At 49.2% G+C, this 20940-nt stretch overlaps 2 protein-coding genes across 4 annotated transcripts in view; both read left to right on the top strand.

The window, feature by feature from the left end:
• The window catches only part of SLC35F4 (solute carrier family 35 member F4), a 126796-nt gene extending 124670 nt beyond the window's left edge, over window positions 1-2126 (top strand). For all 3 annotated transcript variants that reach the window (XM_075031030.1, XM_075031032.1, XM_075031031.1), the window contains 2 exons: window positions 619-708; window positions 1710-2126. In XM_075031030.1, the coding sequence (XP_074887131.1) occupies window positions 619-708; window positions 1710-1951 (332 nt within the window). In that variant the 3' untranslated portion in view covers window positions 1952-2126. The remainder of the gene's footprint in view (window positions 1-618; window positions 709-1709) is intronic.
• Window positions 2127-9188: 7062 nt separating this feature from the next.
• CCDC198 (coiled-coil domain containing 198) lies at window positions 9189-20625 on the top strand. Its single transcript, XM_075031029.1, has 6 exons — window positions 9189-9387; window positions 12530-12606; window positions 16632-16718; window positions 17388-17486; window positions 17915-18080; window positions 20381-20625. The coding sequence occupies exons 1-6, from the start codon at window positions 9189-9191 to the stop codon at window positions 20623-20625; spliced, it is 873 nt and encodes a 290-aa protein (XP_074887130.1).
• Window positions 20626-20940: the final 315 nt, after the last annotated feature.

Here is a 20940-nt window from a genome sequence, read left to right as displayed (position 1 = left end):
TCTGTCAGGGAAATTGGAGCAGGCTGGGAATGCTGTCACATCAAAAAAACCCACCCCATAAATTAAAGGTGTTGGAACATTTGTATTTCTGACAGGTTTTGTTTAGCTGCAGTTAACTTCATCAGCTAGTTGTATTTAGTGTCCTTTAGAGTATGAGTTCCTGCTGCCAGCACCTTGGGTGCATGGTCCAGCTAGAGGGGTGTGGGACCTTTCATCAGTGAAATGTCCTACTAAGACAAGGACAACACAGCCTCAGCTAAGAGGGGAAGCTGGGATTACTGTCCTTCTGGTAGGAAGAGGAATGATGGCTTGTGGCAGCAGAACTAGGTTGTTGGTATCTGATTAAAGCTTGGATAAAGCTGTGAAATACAAGTGTGGTAACCTTGGTATTACAATTTGTGTAAAGATGTACAGCCCTCCCTCTTCCCCCATGCAGAACTTCCCCTCATGTCACACTCTATATATAAAAAAGTAAAAATCAATCACTTTGTGACAATTACATCATTGTGGTGTGCATACTGAGCATATATCATACTTGTAGAGTCAAGGTAGAGGAGAAAAGTCTCACTCTAGTGTTTTTCCTAATAATCATGTATTATTTTCTCTGGTTTTCCCTAGCTTTCAATATTCTGGTTAACGTCGGCGTCGTGCTTACATACCCCATTCTGATCTCTATTGGCACAGTGCTCAGCGTCCCTGGAAATGCAGGTACAGGTACCAACGTTGTTGTTGGAAAAATAAGCACACGGGCATGCAGAGAACAGCAGCAGTTTATTGTCCAAGTAGTCAAAATCTGTTGTCACATATTTCAAAAGCAGTTCAGTCTCCTTTGGCTTCCACGGATGCTCCTGGTGATGGTGTTTCAGTAGGCGAATGCCTTTTTTTTTTTTGGTCTTGCCTCCTTTCTTTGGGAGTGAGGGGATGCATCCATACCACGCAGAGGAGAGGGCAGGCTGATCCCCAGCCAGCAGCCCAAAGCTGCTGGTTGCTGCTGAGACATGGTGGGGTCAGCATGCTGCTGCTGTGGCTCAGCACTCTGCTGGTGACTTGCCATGCAGCAGCAGGGCAGGGTGTGTATGTGGAAGTTTATGCTAGAGTCTTATCTTGTTGAATAGCCTCTGTCTCTGCTCTTCCAGTCTCCTAGCCTCACCACTCCAGGTATTTGAGCATGTTTTCAAAGCAACATCTATTTTTAGGGGAGTGCAGGTCAGAGCTGTGAAACAGTCAGTACCTGTAAGAGGCTGCTGAAGGGCTCAGATGTGGCTGTTGTTGCTGGTTTTGGACTTCGGAGGCTGGGCTTGGAGGCATTGACTCCAGCTTTCTGACCTTCACGCTGCTCTCTTCCTGTCACTGGTCCATACAGCCGAAGGAAACATTATGCCAACACAACTTGCTGTAGATAAAGGCTTACCATAAAGTACCTTCCCTCTCTGAGCAGAAATGGAAACCTTGAGGCTTAGACCGGCCCTACAAGGCTTCCTCAGAGCCTACATGAAGGCGGTGAGGAGATGTGACACTTCCAGTACCACTCTCTCAGGTCAAAGCTGTTCTCTGAACTCAGGGAGCTGGTCAGTCTAGAGGATTGAGAGTGACGTGGCCAGTATCACGGCCAGAGTGCGACACACAGGTTACAGAGATGTGCCAGGCTGGTCTGATGCTGTAGTTCATCCTGCCGCAGTTTTGATGGCATTGTTGTTTCTTCTTCACAGCTGTGGATCTGTTGAAGCACAAAATGATCTTCAGCGTAGTGAGGTTGGGAGCCACCATCATCATTTGCATTGGGTTTCTGCTGATGTTGCTTCCTGAGGAATGGGATGAAATAACCCTTAGGTTCATCAACAGCTTGAAAGAGAAAAAAAGTGAGGATCACGCCGACGACATCACAGACTCCAGCGTACACACAAGAAGCAGAAGTAGAGCTAATGGGACAGTGTCTATACCACTAGCTTAGGGCTGGTGGACTTTAACTGCACGCAGATGTATATTCTGTGAATATAGCTTAAATTTCCTCACTACTTGTATGCTTAAAAATGACATTTACTCTGAACTGGGGTTGAACTGTAAGATAAGAGAAAGACATCTATAATAAATGTTTACATTTATACACTTATCAAGGAACGGGTGTAAATAACTACAATAAAATGTTTTGTAATAAAAAACATTTAAGCTTGTGGCTTACTGAACTGGTGGCCTTAAAATATGGATCAAGTCTACATCATTTATCTCCTTCTGGTGGCAAAAGTAGAGACATTCTCAAGGATACAGATCTTGGATATTTGCAGCTAAATCTCAAAATTGAACATAGAACCATTGAATGGTTTGAGGTGGAAGGGACCTTAAAGACCATCTCGTTCCAACCCCTCTGCCATGGGCAGGGACACCTTCCACTAGACCAGGTTGCTCAAAGCCCATCCAACCTGACCTTGAACACTGCCAGGGATGGGGCATCCACAGCTTCTCTGGGCAACCTGTGCCAGTGCCTCAACACCCTCACAGTGAAGAACTTTTTCCTTACCTCTAATCTAAATCTACCCTCTTTCAGTTTAAAACCATCACCCCTCATCCTATCACTACACTCCCTGATCTCTGGCTGCTTGGACAATTTCTCTGTATTCCTCCCAGGCTACCTGTCCTTGCTTTCACCCTCTGTAGGCTTTCTTTTTGTGTTTGAGTTTCTCCAGGAGCTCCTTGTTTGACTTACTTTCAATAAAGTGACCTTTCAGTGAGGTAGTAGTTTTGGAAAACCATTTCAAACCTTTCCTGGCATTTTAGAGAATTCATCTCTGAAAGAGGCTGATGTTCACATTGATATTAGGAATTATTATCAGAATAAATATTCTGTGACATGCAAAACCTTAATTTTTCATTAAGTTACATTATTGTGAAATCTGTGTTGAAAGCTACTTCACCTGTAACCTGGCCATGCTACACTGCTGTTAGCCCAGAGACACAGCGAGCAAGCTTGTCTCCTCTCCATTGCGTATCGTGCCTGTAGCCAGTGGCGATCCATGGCTCAGTACTGATGTCCTAACCCACGGGACACCCAGCACATCAGCGGGGGCAATGGTACGGCTGGATCCGTTGCGGAACGTGGGAGAACAGGGTGTTTACGTGAGCTGTTGCCAGTTAAAACAGTTCAAACTAGTTTTGCTAGGATTGTAGATTTGTAGGGATTTCTACCTGCCCTTCTCACCCCAACTGAGTAATTGAGCTGATGTTGATCACACCCTTGACTCCAGCACTGCTGCTACACCCTTAGCTGCCTTCACACCTTGTCCCAGCCTTTGCTAAAGAACCGACCCCACTCATGACACCCGTGGTCTGCTCCAGCCCGTGACCGTGTAGTTGCAAACATCCTATAAACCTGAAACCATCCATAGCTTCACCCCCCCCAAAAGGCACCAGGCTGCAGCACTAGCCCCGCGTCCCTCCCAGCAACACACTGAGTTGTGCCTCTTTCCAACACCAGCCTCCTAGCAGTGGCACTGGATTTTGGGTGCCTTTAGTAAAGCCCAAAATAGCCTTATTTATCCTTTTTTCTCCCAGAAAAGCTATGCTCCCAGCTGAAAAACAGGCTTCTCATGTGAGATTGAACACCCTGGATCACCAATGTCCCCGGGAAATGTCAGTTCCTATTTTCTGGAGCTTTGGGCCAAACAAATATTATTCTTAACCTCCACCGTGGAAAAGCCTTTCAAAAGCCAAAACAAACCAACCTACCCAGTTCCTTCCCTAAGCCTGTCACTGTGTAATTTAGGCTGGCTGCATTCTCACAGTGTTCCTAGGATCGACCATGCAAGATTACTTTTATGTGAGAGCACTTGATATGCAGACAAGCATTTTTTTTCCTTTTTTTTTTTTTTTTTAAGGAAGAATAGAAACAGCTAGAAAGTATCACAGATTTCTGAGCTCTACTGGCCTGCCCACTGTTTGTGAGTTTGATTAGCAGCTAGTAGGGGTTTTTTTGATGGTGTTTCTGCCAGGGAAAAAAAAAAAGTATTAGAGAAAGGAAACATTTGTCATTAATAACACCAGTTACATGATAGCAACAACTGATTTGTTATTAAAAATAACAGCAAGAGCACACCCAGCACAAAGCTGCGATTTTTATCGGGGCTGATTGCAAGCTCACCTCTCTGCGAGCACATCCTGGCTGGCGAGTCATAACGAACCCCTCGTACTGCACTGATGCATGGGGGGGCCGTGGGAGCCCCACGGTTTGGGTGGGCTGGAGGGTGGCGAGCAGCCAGCGTGTCCCCGTGGCCGTTAGGGCTTATTACTGCTGTAAACAAAGCAATTCATGTAAATAATAACAAAAGCACCTTTTTATTTGATTCTCTTCTATTCGATGTCTTTTAGCTTTTAACGTTCATGTCTGAACCATTCCCTGTAACCAGCAAAGCTAACAAAATACTTGTGTATATTAAAAAAAAACACCCAAAATTGGGCACTTTCATCACACAGCTGCAGAATTAGGGCTGTAGAAACCAACCCAAACAACCATCCCCTTTGCACTAAACCCAGAGCTGTAAGGTTTGGGTACACACACACACAATCTTTTGAAATTCTCTTCTATTTGACAAGAGGGGCTCAGTTCCTCATCTGCTGCTTTCAAAAGGAGCTAGACATTAAAAATATTCTAAAAAAAGTGAATTATATTGAACAAGAGACACTGATGGGATGATACGGCTGAGAGCAAATAGCATATGGCAGCTTGGGCACCACCCCAAGTCGATTTTGAGGTTGATATATTCATTTACATTACTAGATAGTTTTAGAGATGAGTTTTAGTGAAATTTTAGCTCCTGCCAAACTGAACACATGGGAAAAACAAACAGTTCCTTTTAGTGCGCATCAATGAGTACATTTTGGCAAGCAGCCTCATGGCAGCATCTTCAGGCCCAGGACTGGATCCTTCAAGGAAGCTCATTGAGCATTCAGCAGGGAAAAATCACATGAAATCCCCGTGTTTGAGTCAGTTTTCCCCTACTTGAGATGTTTCATGGCCAGGGGCACAGCGTGTTACTGTGCCAGCCTGTCACTCTCGACGAGCAGCCCCCTGCGCACATCCCATCCCCAGGGACCAGCGATCACCCTTGAATTTCTTACAAGGAGAAAAGACGTGTAAGCTCTGAGCCCAGCAGCCACCTTCCGCTTCACATCAAGCTTAACAGACATCATCTAACCCAACCCAAGCTTTCAGCTAAGAGCGAGCATCCCCCCACGATGCTCCCTGTACAGCGAACAGCACCGAGGGTTGTACCGGGGCTGCAGGCGGCTTTCTCCTCTCTCTGCCACCACTTTGCTGTGGGTGGGCAGGAGGGATTTGCTCCTGAATCCTTTCCCCTACCATTAGCTCTGGGCAACATCCACCGCTATAGCCACAAGGCGAGCAGGTACCTAATCCCTCGGTTGCTGTTGTGCCCATTTCCAGGGGTGCTCATCCCACTCAGCAATTCCTTAAAGCCCCCTCGTTCACCCGCTGCCCAACCTGCAGTTTATCTATCTTCCATATTAAGCCCAGCCTTTCAGCTGGAGAAAACCCATTAAACCCAAGAAATCAGACAATAAAGGGAGGCTATTTTGCATGATGGTGTTGATGATCCATCAGAGGAATGCAGATCAATAATCACACCCATCAAATGACTGATCAGATGTGGTTACTTCTGCCACCGTGGGTGTCTCTGACGAGCCCTTCTGCCACCTCCAGCAACGGGAGCGTTTCATATCAGTTGCACCGTCTCGTTTGCACCCCAAGGAAAATGCCAGTTTTGATCTGGCAGCTGCGTTATCAGATTCTCCTTCACGCCCAGGTTTCTGGCAGAAAAACAAAACGTGCTGCGAATAACTCGCCTCAAGCATCGCCGCCTCCGCAGGGCTCAGCGACCAGGCACCGTGGACAACATTATCTCAGCACCACCGATATCCTCAGCCTTGCCTAGGATAAGATGAACATCCCCTGTTAATACAAGCAACAAGCAGCAGAGGGAGGAACAAGCCATATTTCTTAACTTCACAGATGTGTAATAACAGGATCTATTAGCCGCACCGGTGTGTATCCCAGCCGGTGAAACAGTGCTGGATTATTTTCCTCTCTTTGCTGCTCCGTTTGTTTGCACTATCGCTACCTAAATGCGCTGCAAGCATAACAAATGACAAGCCTATTCGCATCGTTACGGTTCCTTCTGCTTTACTCACCAGAGATTTGCATAAAGTCCAGGCATTATTTTGGCAAAAATCCATGCTGCCCACTTTCCATCTCCTCCTGTGCCCGCGTTTCCTGGGATTCAAGGGCAAAACGTGCATCAGTATCTGCAACGCATTGGGTTGTCATGACCCATCTCTTCCATTTGCTCTCTTGGAAGGTAAACACGAAGGGAATAGGAAATGCTTACCCGACCATGCACACTTGCACCAGTACATCTCGGCATTTGGGGATTTTTTGAGCAGGGTTTTGGACGTTACGCTTCTCCTCACCCCGATCTCCGTGACAAACCACGATGCTCTGACAAAGCGGCTGCTTTCTCCGTGGTTTGGCACAAGGTGTGCACTGCGGAAAGCAACACACAGCACGTGCAGCTGTGACAGTAATTTAAAACTCATTTTCAAGGAGAACTTTCAAGGCAGAGGCAATCTTCTGCTGTGGCTGGACATCAGACGGGTGCCCTGGGCCGAATCCTCCCCGTGGTTCACCTTTGCTCCATGCATGGATGAGTAACAAACTCTGCTCCTCTGTGGGAAAATGCTCTGCCCCAAGTCATGGCACTGCCCTACCCTTGAGCTTTTCCCTGTTTCTTCCTTACAACAAGGGCATCAGAGCACTTAGGGGTCAATGATTTCATTTTGACTACAATAAATTTGCTGGAACATCCAATTCTGGCAAGATCAGTATCAATTACAGGTTCCAGCTGAATTTGGTGGAGGGTTTCAGGCAATAAATGAAATGGCAGAAAGGTGCGGAGAGCTTCCAACTCTCCTGGGAGGGACCATGTGCCGACCCGAATGGCAATGTAATGGGACCAAAGCTCCTTCCAGCCCCACGTTCCTACAGCACAGCTCTTGGGAGTCGAACTGAACCTTAAATACAGGTAAAAGGCTGCATTAAATAACCCCTCAGTTGAAGAAAAAGATGAGCTTCACGTCACCGGGAGGGCAGCAATGAAGCCAGCCTGAAGCTCAGGCGTACCCCAACCCATCCTTCCCCCCTTCAAACGCCATCGGCTGGTGTTAAAGGCAGGTTTAAGCGAGGGGGTTAACACAAGGTGACTCGTGCCGTAGCAGGGGCTGTCATCGCTCAGTCTTGAGCTGAGCAGGTCGAAATGATGCCGATAACCACAATCTCTGCTGCTGCCCGTGCACGGCTCACCCAGCAAACCCCCCAGCATCCACACATCACCCTGCACAGCCACAGTCCAGGGAGCCCGGGTAAAAGTGTAAAGGGGTAATTTTGGCACAGCAGTTGCAAGTGGTAATATTTGGGAGCCTCTCCCAGGACCATTAGGCCCTTCTGGAACCCAGTTCAACCTCAAACTTGTTCTCGGTTTGCCCCAGCGACCTGTCAGAAGGGCATCTTTTTGCAACCTGCCTTCCTCCCTCCACCCCGAACCCACAGCTGCTGCTCTTGGCCCTCTTTGCTTTACAAAGTAAAGGCACCCAGGTGAAACACCCAGATACAGCACGACAGGCACTAGCTTCAACATCCACGTGGGTTTCCCACTGCTCCAACACATCCATCATTGCATTTAATTCAAAGTTTTCCCAAGCTGCTTAACAGGAATGACCTTGTTCTCAGCAGGGTAGGTGGAAGAGGAAAAAAAAAAAAAAAAAAAGGTAAAAATAGACATTAAGCATTGAGAAACTCAGGAGAGAAGCAGGGTGTTGTTTCTATGTTTTCATTTTAAAAGAAAAAGGAAAAAACAATGCTGACTAAGCTACTCGGCTCCCTCATGCCCTGCATGACCTGTTGTAAAGCAAAGTCACGGATGCCGTTGGTGCTTTGTGGCTGAAAACATGAACTGGTTGGGTTGCTCCAGGGATGCATAATTTCTTCAGGGAGGTGCCACCCATGGCCAGTGGCATTTTGCAGCTCAAAACCTCCCTGTTTCCATCAAGGAGTTGAAAGGTTCATCCATGGACCTACTAGCCTTAAGTGCCAGACACTTGGCTCTACCGTAACCCTCACTCCCCTCCATAACCCTCTTCTCCCAGGAGAAAAGCCCAAAGAGGCTCCAATCACTCCAAATCTCTACAGGATCGCTCCAGGAATCCCAGTGGGACAAGCTTCCACTAAATGAACCCCGGTTCTGACACCGTCTTGGGCTCTCCTTCACACTCTTGGTGTTTGCTGGTTTCCACGTGTTTCGCAGCGGAGCCCACAGGTGCTCTGACCACCTTCCGCAACCCTACTCCTGCCACAAAACCCACCCTGCAATATTAATCTTGTTGTGTAAATAATCCTCCCTACATATTTTTCAACTGCTCCACCTTGGAAATGAATGGCTCTCGACAGCTCCGAGGAAACCGTGCCCTCTGAACCCCCTCATACACCTTGGGAACGGGTGGAGAAGTACAGATCCTGCTGCATTTGGCCCAAATCCTGCAGCACTTCCAAAACTGCAGAATCTACTCACTTTGGCTGATGTTTTCAGGTGGTTTTGTGCTAAAGCTGCATTTTTCCCCCGTCTGGCAGGAGCAAGGGCAGAGGATGCTCCTCGGCCAGCCCCTGTCCCCAGGCTGCTTCTCCCAGGCAGGGTGGGAGACACTTTAACCCTTCTGGTGCTCCAAGGATTGCATTTCCTTCCAAAAACTGAAGATTTAGCGAAAGACCTGCTTGTAGAAATCCCTCCACATCAGCCAACGGCCAGCTGAGGTGGTGGTCCTGCTTGAAAAATCACTTGTAGGTAAAAAACAAAGCTTCCCTGGGGCTTGGCGCTGGCTCCCCAAGCTGCTTTCCACTTCTCCGTCAGCAGCAGCCACCTCTTGTCCCTGCAGAGGAATGGCCAGGGCCGGGTCAATGTTTAACCGAGCAGGGAAGGAAGCGTGGGAACGTCGGTGGGAGCCAGCCCCGGCCTCGGCGGCTGGCAGGGAGCTCCTCGGGAACCGCCGTCGCTCACAAAGGTCCCTCCGTGTTCAGGGAGGATGGTGCATGAGGGGTTTTCCTTCTCCTTTCAAAGCCACCGCCCTGCAAAATGGGTCTGAGCTCTTCCAAAACTCACCCCAAGGTGACCAAGGTGGCACCGATGCGTGACAGGGAGGACCTGCCTGCTCTCACCACCCCGTACCAGCTCCCCGGCGTGCATCCGCCGGCCACAGCAGAATGGGGAAAATCCACGTTTTACGGGGAACTTCCACCTCTCCGGGAGACCTGGTATGGGAGAGCCTCTGCAGGTAAGGGGGTCATTAACAAATTATTTCTAAGCACAGGGCAGAGACCCACGGGGCAACAGCTGGGGCTGCGGGTTTGGTTGCTGCAGTGTGGGGTGGGTGTAGGTGTGTGCCATTCTGTATCAATAGCTTTTTGCCATTTCCAGGACATTTTAGCTTTGGGAAAACTCATTTTCCTGCCCCCAGCCCGTTTTGGAAAGCGTGTTGGTCACCAGAGCCCAGATCCCAGGCTCCTTCCTCCCGTCAGTCATCCCCCTGGGAACAGCCCCGCTCCCCAACATCGACACCAGCCTGCGTCCCAGCAAGCCCTCGTCCAGCAGCCCCATAATTCCCAGTTATACACCCATTCTGCTCACCTGCCACTGCTGGGCATATTGATATCATTAGCTAAATTAGCATTAGATTTTGGGTAACGTGCTCAGCAGGTAAAACTCAGCATTAAAATAAATTATAGCCACGTCTCGCACAGGGCTAATTTCATAAGCCGAGAGGCAGAGGAAGGCAAATAGCGTAGCTATGTTTTTCTACAAGTGGCACCGTGCAGCCTCTCCCACAGCCTTTCACAGTGGGGATTAAACTCCATCTATACCCAAACCCTTCCCGGAGGCGAGGAAGGATGTTTGCACCCATCTGAAAGTGGATGTGTAGCTCTACAAAAAGCTGGATGGTGACAAAGGGCTTCCCACAGCCACGGCAGGTGAGCGTTGGGGGAAATCCCCGTGAACACCAACATGGTTTGAGAAAGGAGGTTCTGCAGCCCTAGCATCCTTCTCCCCTCTTCCATTTCCAAAAATGAATTTCTGACACACGCCGAGCAGCGTTAAGCACCGCTGCTTCGCCGGGAGCTGGATATTTCCTTTAGGATCATCCACTGAGAGGCATCAGGAAACAGTGAAAGCAAATAAACCTCTGGCACGATAGCAGTGATGTTCCCAGAGCTGGAGGTCTTGGGGAGAATACAGATCAGGTTTGGTTGTACAGCAGGGGGTTTCAAGTACTTAGTGACAGCAAGAACAACCAAATATTCCTGTTCTGGAAAATTATCATCACTGGGCATTTAACAAGTGCTTCTAAGAAATGTGTACTTTTATAAAAGACTTAAAAACCCCCTTAATAAATGTCATTTTCCATTACTTTTCATTTTCAGAAATAAAAAGAGTATGCTCAAGAGTACTTGAGTGACGTATTAACTTGAGCTGCTGTCTAAATAAGCAAAGCCTCCAAGAGAACAGGTTTTATTTGGTTTATGAGGGTTCATCTTGGCTTATGTTAAATCCCGCTTCCTCCAGTGGGGAGAATCTGCTGCTACTAAAGTGCAAGGGTGAAAAATAAAAGTCACGAGAACGACTTTGACTTGAGCCCGTGCTCCCTCGGTGATGGCTGTGTGGTGGGACGATGGTCCCTCCCCGCCAGCATCACGCCGGTGTGCCAGGGACCGTCCCTGCCCCAGGACCGAGCAGGTTTGGGGCCAGTGAGCACTCGGCTCCCAGTTCTCTGTTTGTCGAGGATAAGGGCAAACCTCCTACAAGACACATGCATGGATAGGATGAGAGGGAATAATTTAAATATGTTAAAAAAAACCCAAACAACCAAACCAACTCATAAGGGAGAAATAACTTCCCCAAAGCCATACACCTTGCCAGAAAAAGCTTCTCCTAAGTCCAAGCCCCAGCCCTTGCCTGTGCCAGGTCCCACGTTCCCAGCACCGTGAGCCACCTCCTTACATTTTACTTCACCCTTCAAAATTCTTTATGCGCTAATTCATCCCGCAGATTGAGAGGCAATAATTTAATAACCTCCCTTTTGCTATTACAAGTTGCTATTTCAGCCTGTGCTCCCCAGCAGCTGAAGTCTGTCTCCGGAGGAACCTCCCGCGCTGGAAATTTTCACTCCAGGCGCCCATTCCTGCATGTGCGGAGCAGCTGCAGCTTCGCTCAGCAGTTAATCATTGCCAGCGCTCAGCAAAGCCCGGCAATCATTTATCCGATGGAGTCACCGTCTCCTCCCAAAGCCCAGCGCCCGCCCTCCCTCCATCACCTTCTCTCCCTCTTGGAGAAGAGCCCTGCCTTGGCAATCTTCCATGGGGCTCGTTTAAAGGGACCACTGAAGTCTCCCATAAGGTGACCTCCAAATTATTATTTCTCTTTTTAATATAACTATTAAATTCGGCATCAACTATAATGTAGCTCCTATACTTTATTCTCAACTCTCCTCTCCTGCGGCTACCTCGGGGCTCCCGCCACGTGGGAGCAGGAGCTGCTCAGAAAAACCTCGCTCACCTCCATATATAAAATGGCATTTGAATGCACCAAGACAGTTTTTTGGGGAGAACAGGTGGGATAGAGAAACTCTTTTGCAAAAGAAATACGTACTGCACATATGGGTATTTATTTGTGCAAAAGGCAGCAGTGTCCACCCGAGAGCACCAGCGCAGAACGGACCCGAGCTCAGATCACGTTCAGGCCTCAGCGAAAGCACAGCTTTAATAACTAACAGGGGACCGCTAGCACGTAGCACGTTATTTCAGGCTGATTTCCAAAGATGAGGGTCTGTGATCGTACAGCTTATCGGACCATAACCCACTGACTTCTGAACCCATTGGCTGGCTGTAGCCCAGCTCTGCCGAGGTCACTAAAAGCATCAGAGCTATTTGTCAGTTCCACCAAAAAATAACAATAATAAAGTCTCAGGGACTGAGCAGCGAGAAAAGACCCAAACGGCTGCCTGCTCCCCACTTTAAAAGGGCAGGCAGCGAGGAAGCAGCAAAGCTTACAGGTTTCTTGGCCAGCTGATGGTCACCGGCCATGGGAGGAGAAGAGGACCCTTGGTCACACGGGGGGGGACCCAGGGACTCCACAGGAGACATGGAGGATGGCTATTGTCACATATAGGATGGATGGGGGGTTGTAGAGGGAGGTAGGAGAGGTATGCAGCAGACACAGTTGTTCGAAACCACAGGTACATCCTCACTTCATTTCTGCAGCTAATAGAATAATTTATACCATGTGTTACGGTGGTACACCAAGAGAGACATTAGTAGGACATGCCAACCAAAAAAATATGGCAGAAAACTATTGCTGAGTACAGCCTAGCAGTTGATGATTACCCAAAACTAACTTCATCCATTTCTTCTCTAATCTTTAAGGGCCCCTTTCTTTCAACACTGTGCTGGAAAAGGGAGAAACCAGCATCATTAAACAGCACCCGCCTCGAAGACCTCAAGTAAGACGAGTTTGAAAAGCTCCCTATGAGTTGCTCTGATTGACCCGTTGACGTGGGCTTTCTTGGGGACACGGGCACATGTCACAGCACCGCGGTGGGGGAAACAAATATCCTACAGCAATGCAAGTAGGAGGTCCTATTTCTAGAAGATCATCCCTAGACGAGCTTTATCACCAGCCCGAGTTTGATACCTAGGGTAGAGCAGGTACGTTGACTGCAGAGAGGTTATTTTTGGTTCATTGACACAAAGAAGAGGACTTAATCTTTTAAGAACAGCCAAAGAAGGGCCAATGCAGTGAAGCCCTGCTTTTGCTCTCCTGCCTGTCTCCATGGGTCCGTGCCTCACTGGCCAGCCCTCCTGTGCTACGGAGACATCCAACGAGGACACATGTCCCAGCACTGGCTCTGAGGCCACCTCTCCTGTAATGACCCCCTTTCCTTAGTGGTGTCTGGGTACCTGCAGCCAAATCTTAGTGCTCCCGTGGGGCTGATGTGGCCAAGACGGAGCCCTTTGCAGAAGGGATGCAACTTGCGTCACGTGGGACTGGGTTTGGCTCTTCGGGTCAAGTATCTCATCAAGGTCTGGCATCAGCTTAGGGGCAGAGAGGCAGGTAAAGCAGGCAGATGTGCTTTGCAATAGGGGCCGGTGAAAGCACAGACCAATTATTTTAAGTTTTGGGAAATGCTATGCGCGCTGTGTACCTTCACCTTCTCCCCTCAATAGCTCTGTGTATATACATGTGCACACACACGCACATCTATATATCTAGATATAAAAAAAAAAATCCTCCCCAAACAAACATAAACCACCCTTGTTCACTCTTCCTCAGCCTCCTTCCTTTCCCCTTCCTGCACTTCCCAGATCTCTTCCCCTCCAAGCCCTGAAACCCATGACTCTGCCTGACCTGGCAATCAGGATTTCCCCACACAAGAGTTATCACAACACAAGTAAAGCTCAAAAAACTATATTTACATCCATATAATTTACTGCATAGAAGGAGAGGAAACAGCACTAGTGTACCATGCTGCACAAGGGTTAGAGTTACTATTTCATTTAAAAAAAAAAAAAAAGGTGACAAGAAGCCCTCCACATGCATTTTCTGTGCTGATAGTTTTCTGCACTGATGCTTTCATACAATAAAAACCTGATGAGGGTCAGGCCTTGGAGAGCCCCCATCATGTGCTCACAGCCTAAGCCAGAGCTGCATTGCCAAGGCTGTACAACTCTTGCCATAAATCAGGTTATTTAAAACCCCAACCCGGAGCAGCACGCTGCTTCCTCTGCTCCACCTGAATTTTCATTGCTTCTCCACACCCTCCCAAACCAGCCAGCAATACTTCCAACTTCCCATCTCTTACCTGCTCACCACGGAGGATGCTGAGATTGAGTTCTCCCTCCTTCCCTGCGTGCCCACAGAGGGTCGGGGATGGGCATCGGGTCACCGGGCTCAGCTCCGCTCTGGATGCCCCAGCGCTGCAGCTCCCCCACTTTGCTCCTCAGATCTTTCTCTTTCGGAGCCCTTGCTTGAGACTTTTGGGTGCATTTCTTCTCTGCTGCTTGGGCCAGGTCTGGGGGCTCCAAAACAGAGCAAACAGGGCTCAGAGGAATAAAAACAGGCAGGGAAAGGGGACAACGTGACCAGACCCCTCCAAGCACAGGTGCAGCAGGGTGTTCTTCTTGGGGAAGCACTCAGCTGCTGGAAATAATCCCCCTCCCTCCCCCATGCTCTCATTTAGGTAGGACTTTCAATTAGCAATTAAGGATCAATGTTGTACTTACTGCTGAGACCCCTCTAAGAGAAAACCCAGCTGCACTGGGCACATCAGCAGCCTAATTAGGTGGCTGGAGAGAGTCCTCAGCAGCGGGTGGTTGGGAATAAACAGAGGCAAACACATTTCTTGGTTGTTTAACCCATGAAAGAGAAGTATTTGCCCGGACTGGCCATGTGCTTCTCTGTAGTGCTCCTATCCAGTACTCCTGGGTCATCCCAGCACTGGGTGCAGCTTGGAGTAGCCCTGGGGCTGCCCTGGGTTACGCCAGCACCAAGCCGCCCCTCAGCTGCCCGTGCTGGTCATCTTCCTTCCAGGGCACCTATATAACCCCTTGCCATTAAAATTCTTGGGTGAACATCTCATCCCCCTGCACTGCTTTGAGACTCCCCTGTTCCTCCCTGAGAGCATCTCCACTTTCCCAAAAATTCAGTGACAAACACTCTGCACGTGTCCCACGACAGCAAACCCACTGAAGCAGGGCTGCTTTCCTCAAGCCTTCCTTGCTGCGATTAAGGTTTTTTTAATGTAATAAAGAACAGAAAAGGCATCAGACAGGGTCAATTAAACCCCCTCCATGCCGGGCTGTGGCTCTGGCCGAGACTGGTGGCTTCAGAAAACACAGGCAGCCACCAACTATTGAAGAACGTGTCCCTGGATTTGGTGGGAGGATGAGGCAGCAGCACCTGGAATAAGCCCAGCTACATCCTGTGAATTGTCACATGGAATTACAGCCTCATTTAAAAATCTCCTACCAGCGTGTAATTTTTAGTCATTGATCTTATTTCCATTACGGCTGTATTTATGTATTATTAAAACACTGATAATACTCATTGCAGGACAATGACACTGTTAATCCTGCCCTGCGCTTCTGCCATGGCTGTTAGGGAGTGTAAACCGCACCAGCAAAAGCCCTTTTCCCTGCAGGAATATTTTCAAAGACAGCGGAGCAGGATGACGTGGCCTTCTCAAGGACTTTTAGAGGATTTCGGTCAGAGAATATTTCCAGAGACAAAAAAATCCTGTGAGGTTCACAGAGACGAAATTAAAGAGTCATTTTTCCAGCCTGCGACACAACTTTAGCTGAAAGCCTGAAACTTGGCTTCCCCGCTGCGCCCAGCGAGATGAGCGGATTGATGCAGGAGTTTATTTGCCTTCAGCCACCCCACGCTGGCTGCCTCGGTGGCATCTGGGAGTGATGCACAACCCGGAGCGCAGTTTGTGGTGTCACATGCTGCCATCTAGTGCCATTTTTTAAGCTTCATCTTCAGTTTTGTGGGTTTGGTTTTTTTTTTGATGCTAAGAGACAAGTGAACTTGGTGTTGGGGGCTGATGGGGAATTCCCCCTTTACGTGGCGCTGCTGACTTTTTTTCTCCTGTGTTTTTGCATTGATTTACAGGATGCTTCAAAAGTACAGTCAGGCTTTAGCAGCAGACAGTCAGAGACATATCACCATTTATTCGACACTAGTTCATGTTCAAGGAGTTAATGATGTCCCACATAAAGAGTAAACCAGGTCTTACTGATGATGTCCTTGATGATGCTCCCCTTAATTTTTATGGAAGCTGTACGGAGCTCCCATCCTGAAGGGGACACTAGCATTATCAAGCCATGAAATGACCCCATATCATCTAGTACTTTGGCATGATTTAAGGAGGCAACTTAGCTCCTTAAGATAAAAACCCATGCTCAGAGCAGTCTATAAAGCAAGTCTCTGCCCACTTCCATCAGCCACCAGGAAAGGCACTTTGTACCCCATGCAGTCCTGCAGAGAAAGGTTGAACTCAGGCCAACATAAAAGAAAGAGACTGGTTGGACAGAAGGAATGGTGCTCTGGGTCTCAGGTGTCTGGGATCTGCCCTTGGATGACCTACTAGGAGACATTACATTAAATTACGATTCCTCTCCATGCTTCAGCTTCAACATGAAGCAATTATCTGGGCTGGGGGTTGTCTTCACTCTGGTCTTGGTTGGAGCTTTGGGCACTGTTGAGTCTCGAAGAGAAATACCTACAGGGATGAAACTAATGTCAAACTGGGTTTTTTGCTGCTTTGACTCTAATGCAGGAGATTCCCCCAGTTTTGTCCATTCCTGAAGCACCTAAGGGGATGTTCGTCTCCCTGTGCATCTGCTAGAGATGCCAATCTCCTGCCTGTATCCCAAGCAGCTGGAAAAATGTCAAGGCAGTTTCATATCAACTTTTATGATTGTATGGAACAAGCAATGCTGAATATTATAAATATTGGACTTGTAGAGGCTTGAACCTGCTGGCCCTCCGCAAGCAATCGCTCCTGCAAAGCCCTGGAGTCAGCAAGATGTGGTTGCAACCCCAAAAATGAAGGTAAGGGCATGGGTTGAGCTCCGTGCATGGGTCATTGCTGGCTGCAGGCTCTCACGGTTCGGGCACCCCGAAGAGCAGAAGTTGGTGTTTTACACCGGCTGCGCTCCTGTCCCTGGCTGAGCCCAGGAACTGGCTGAAACACCAGCGTGTGGGCGAAAGGATAGAAAATAAGGGGAAAGTTTCTGAATCTCCAGCATGAGAGTTCCCTGGATGAGGCGGACCTGCTAAGCCAGGACCTTAAATGTTTTTGAGGCTAAAGGTTTGAGGACAGCTTTTTTAAATGGCTGAGCAACTTGAACACCCATCGCTTGCAGTCGGCAGGGAGAAGGCTGCGAGTGCCATGTGCCGTAAAAATCCCCTGCAACCCCTTTGGATCATGAGATTATCCTGGACAGCCGACTCAAAGCGGTAACACCTCGAGGGCCAGAAACATGTATACATTGTTTTAATGAAGATTTTTTTTCCGTCATGCCCCAGAGCTGTGAAATAAACTGCAAACGCATTGAAAACCTGTGATAAATTGCTGCAAGTTGGCTATGCAGGGAAAAACTCGCTGCTTTTATCTGGGGAGCGCCCGAGGGGCCAGGTGTGGGTTTGGGAGCTGGTGGCTGTTCCTTTCTCTTTCAGAAAGTGCAGGTGTATTTATTTACATTTTTAAATACCTTGTAGGCTCTGGAGAAGAGGGGGCAAAGCCTGAGACACCTCCCGGGCAGGCGGCAGCACTTGCACAAGCTGCAGATGCTGGACTTGACCCGCAGGCGCCGAGAGGTAACGCTGAGACGGATTTGGGGATAGGCTGGGGATTCCCCTCTCGGACAGGGGTTTGCCCATCCCTGGTGTTTCTCCCAGGGACCAGGAGGCTTAAAGCGTGTTGCTGGGAAGGTCAAATGGAGCTTTCCCAGTGGCTCAGGCAGAGGAGAGGTGGGGAGCATTCCCGGGGCCCCTGTGATCAGTAATTACTTCTGATTTTTCCAACGCTTTGCCCTCATTTGGCCGTGGCTCGTGAAGAAACCAAAACTCTCTGTCCGGGTCATGTTCTGTCATGTACCCAGTTTGGCAAATACCGTTTGCCCAGGTTAAACTACTCGACTGCGTAATTATTTTCAGCGCCAACCCCCTAATGATATGCCGCGTCGAGCTGTTAAAACGTGTTCTCTCCTCTGCTGCTTCTGTTGACGACTCGTTTGCAAACCCAGGCAGAGCTGAAGCGAAATCTCCACAGGGAGGCAAAAATCAATAAAGAAAAAATCAAGGAATTCAGCCCAAAGAAAGTCCTTGACACTCTCCAGAGAGGTGACAGCGCTGAAAGCCAAGACCTCGTCCCTGCTGAGCACAATCAGCATTTTCATGGAGACGACCATGGTAAGTAGAATAATTTTCCAAGGAGATGTAAAACTCGCCAGCCTCTTAAATGTCACCAGAGAAGTTTCCCTATGGAAGCTGCTTCCACTGCTCCATCTCCTGCTGTGACACGATGCAAGTTCAAAAGACGGAGGGGGGGAAAGCACTGAGATGTGGTCGCAATGCAAAGCATTGGGATGCCTCAGAGCAGGACGCGGGTCTCTGGGTTGCTTCTCTGATAGCATCCAAACAGACCTGAGTGGATGAGAATTAAGAGCCATGGACTAGCCATAGGGGCATAAACCCAAAGTCCTCAGGGCCAGGCCCCTCCATGAGCAGGTTCCCACTGGTGGGAGAGTCTCAGCTTGTCCCACGTGAGGACCGAGGATGTCCCCAGGGTCTCACATCCTTGGAGGGTCAGGGGGTCCATCAGGCAAAAGAGTCCCAGGAGGTGACCGTATCGACTGCTGCAGAGGTGGACATACACAGGCTAAGGGAAACATCTGAAGCTCCACTAACATGACAGCCAAAGGGGTGAAGGAGAAAAAAAAAATGGAAACCGGCTGCCTGAAAATCAACCTTTACACCAGGTTTTGCCCCCCAGCCTCTGCCCTAGCACGGGACACATCCTGCCCAAGCCCGGGCTGTGCTCGGGGGGATGTAGGCTGTGACAGCATCCCAGTGGTCACTCTGGCAGGGTTGGCAGGCACCGATTAAAATGTGCCCTGCCAGCTTTCCTTCAAGCACAAGACACGAGTTACTCTGGCAGAGTCTCCGCCACAACACGCATCCATTCTGAGGTGGGCGGCCGAAGCCAAGCCCCCAGCCCCGCGCTAACCCAGCGATTGCCCCTTGCAGGCACGGAGCCGGTCCCTTCCCAGAGGGAGCAGAGGGCTGAACCGTGGGTAGCTGCAGGCATCGGTGGCTACACAACCGCGTGGTTCCCCAGCAAAATATACCAGGGCACACGGGCAACCGACCAGCTCAAAATCTTCAGCTGGGGTCAAGCAGGGTGGGCTTCAGAAGAGCTCTTCTACTGCCCCACGTTGGCTACATCTCAAATTTTTCTGCTTTGGAGAAAGGAAGAGTGACATTCCCCTGCAACAAAAGGGAAAGCTGGATGATTTGAGATCGGTGGTTATTTTCAGGGACCTTGTGAGACTGGTTTTTGGGAGAAGAGTCAGCCTTGGGTCTCCCCCTTGACATGCATGAAGGACTGACGGAGGGTACCCACGTACATTTTGGGGTGTTGAACCTTGCAGTAAGTCTTCCCTGGCAAAGCACCCTTGGGCACGTTGGGAAGCTGGAACTGGGCTCAGCAGGAGAAAGAAATGGAGAATGAGCTGCTTAAGCAACAGCTGCTAGAGATTTACTCCTGGCTTCATCATTGCATGGTCCACCAATATGTTGCATTCATATGTACGGGGTAGCCTCTGGACTCCTGCCATCCTTAAATGACCATGGGGTAAACGTTACAGTCACTGAGGTTACTCACTTTTTAGGACTAGTTTTATATGGAAACCACTTCCCACTGCCCAGAGCCAGCCAATTTCCCTTGCAGATTTGCATCCCTCGGGGTGATGTGTAATTAAGGTGAGACGTTTCCAGTTAGAAAATTTCCAGCCGTGGCTCCGTGTTACTTTTCAATGTCTGACGTGAAAACGCATCAGGTGAAATTCATGTAACGGTGACAAGATCTCAGCCTCTCCTGGGCACGTCTCCCTGCTGCAGCCCGGAGTAAATCCGGAGGGCTGGCCTGCGGTGTTTTGCATTTGCACCGGTTGATGGAGGCTGGGGGAGCAGCTGGGGGGGGGGGGGTGGAGATGCCAGGGCACAGGAGGTGACCTCACGGTCCCTAACGAAGGGGAAATCGAAGCGAATCTCAGCCGCCACTTCGTACTGATGTCCCCGAGGCACGAGCTCCGTTCTGCTTTGCTTGTATGTGACAACCTTCGGCACAGGCTGGAAACATATCACCGAGGGTAAAAATGCTTAAATGGGTGAAAAACTTCTCTGACGGTGAACTTTCACCAGGAGAAAGGAGAACAGACTTGGCTGCTCCTATTCCCTTGTGTTTCTTCACCTCAGCTCAGGCATAAAACCATATTGCCTCTTGCCAGACTCTGTCATTTCACCAAATATAACCCTGAATATATTATACCTTACCCTGCCCAGCCCCGAGCATGAGGTCTGGTCTTAAAGGGATCTCTCAGGGTTGTCTTTACATGCCTCCAGCTGCCAATAGCCATTTCCAGCTAAACTCTAGGCGAATGGGCATGCAGCTCTGCAAAATTATGATTTTTATTTTTTTTTCCCCCAAGGAAACACGTGGGGTGGAGGACTCTCCACGCAGCACGATGGGGCTGAAGTCTCTCCAGGCAGGAGCGGGAAGGTTGACCTGTGGTTCTGCAGGGAGCCGCGGACGAGGGATTTGTTCTGGGACACCTCCAGCACAGGCTCCGACGAGTGGGAAAGGGAAGAGAAGATTTACCGCAAACCTAAGCTTGTGAGAACCAAGACGGAGAGAGTTTCTCTCTTCGATGACTTCTTTGATAGGGATTTCTAGTGGCATGGCTTGGGGTGAGAGGGATGCGCTGAAGAAAAAAGCCACAGCTCTGGTGGGGCTGAACCCCCCCCCCCCGATAGATGGACTGAGGGTGGAGACATGATGTTGGCAGTAAATGGCATTTCTGGGAGGACGGGCTGGTGGAAAGGACAGCTGGAAATGAGGAGATCACTGACGTGGAGTGAATAATGACTGTCTGGGTTCTGCGGCTGAATCAAAATATCTGAGGAAAAAATGGCTTGGACTGAACAGCAATGAAGTGGGGGTGGAGGGAGGAGGAGGAGGAGGCTGGCAAAAAAAACAAGCAGAAGCTGG

The sequence above is a fragment of the Buteo buteo genome, chromosome 6 (assembly GCF_964188355.1).
Source record: "Buteo buteo chromosome 6, bButBut1.hap1.1, whole genome shotgun sequence".
NCBI lineage: Eukaryota > Metazoa > Chordata > Aves > Accipitriformes > Accipitridae > Buteo > Buteo buteo.
This window is presented reverse-complemented; position numbering and strand designations above follow the sequence as displayed.

Coding starts and splice junctions, on each gene's coding strand:
- CCDC198 (XM_075031029.1), top strand. CDS start 9,189: ATGGGTCTGAGCTCTTCCAAAACTCACCCCAAGGTGACCAAGGTGGCA. Junction 16,719..17,387: donor TTGCAACCCCAAAAATGAAG/GTAAGGGCATGG, acceptor AATACCTTGTAG/GCTCTGGAGAAGAGGGGGCA. Junction 18,081..20,380: donor TTTTCATGGAGACGACCATG/GTAAGTAGAATA, acceptor TTTTCCCCCAAG/GAAACACGTGGGGTGGAGGA.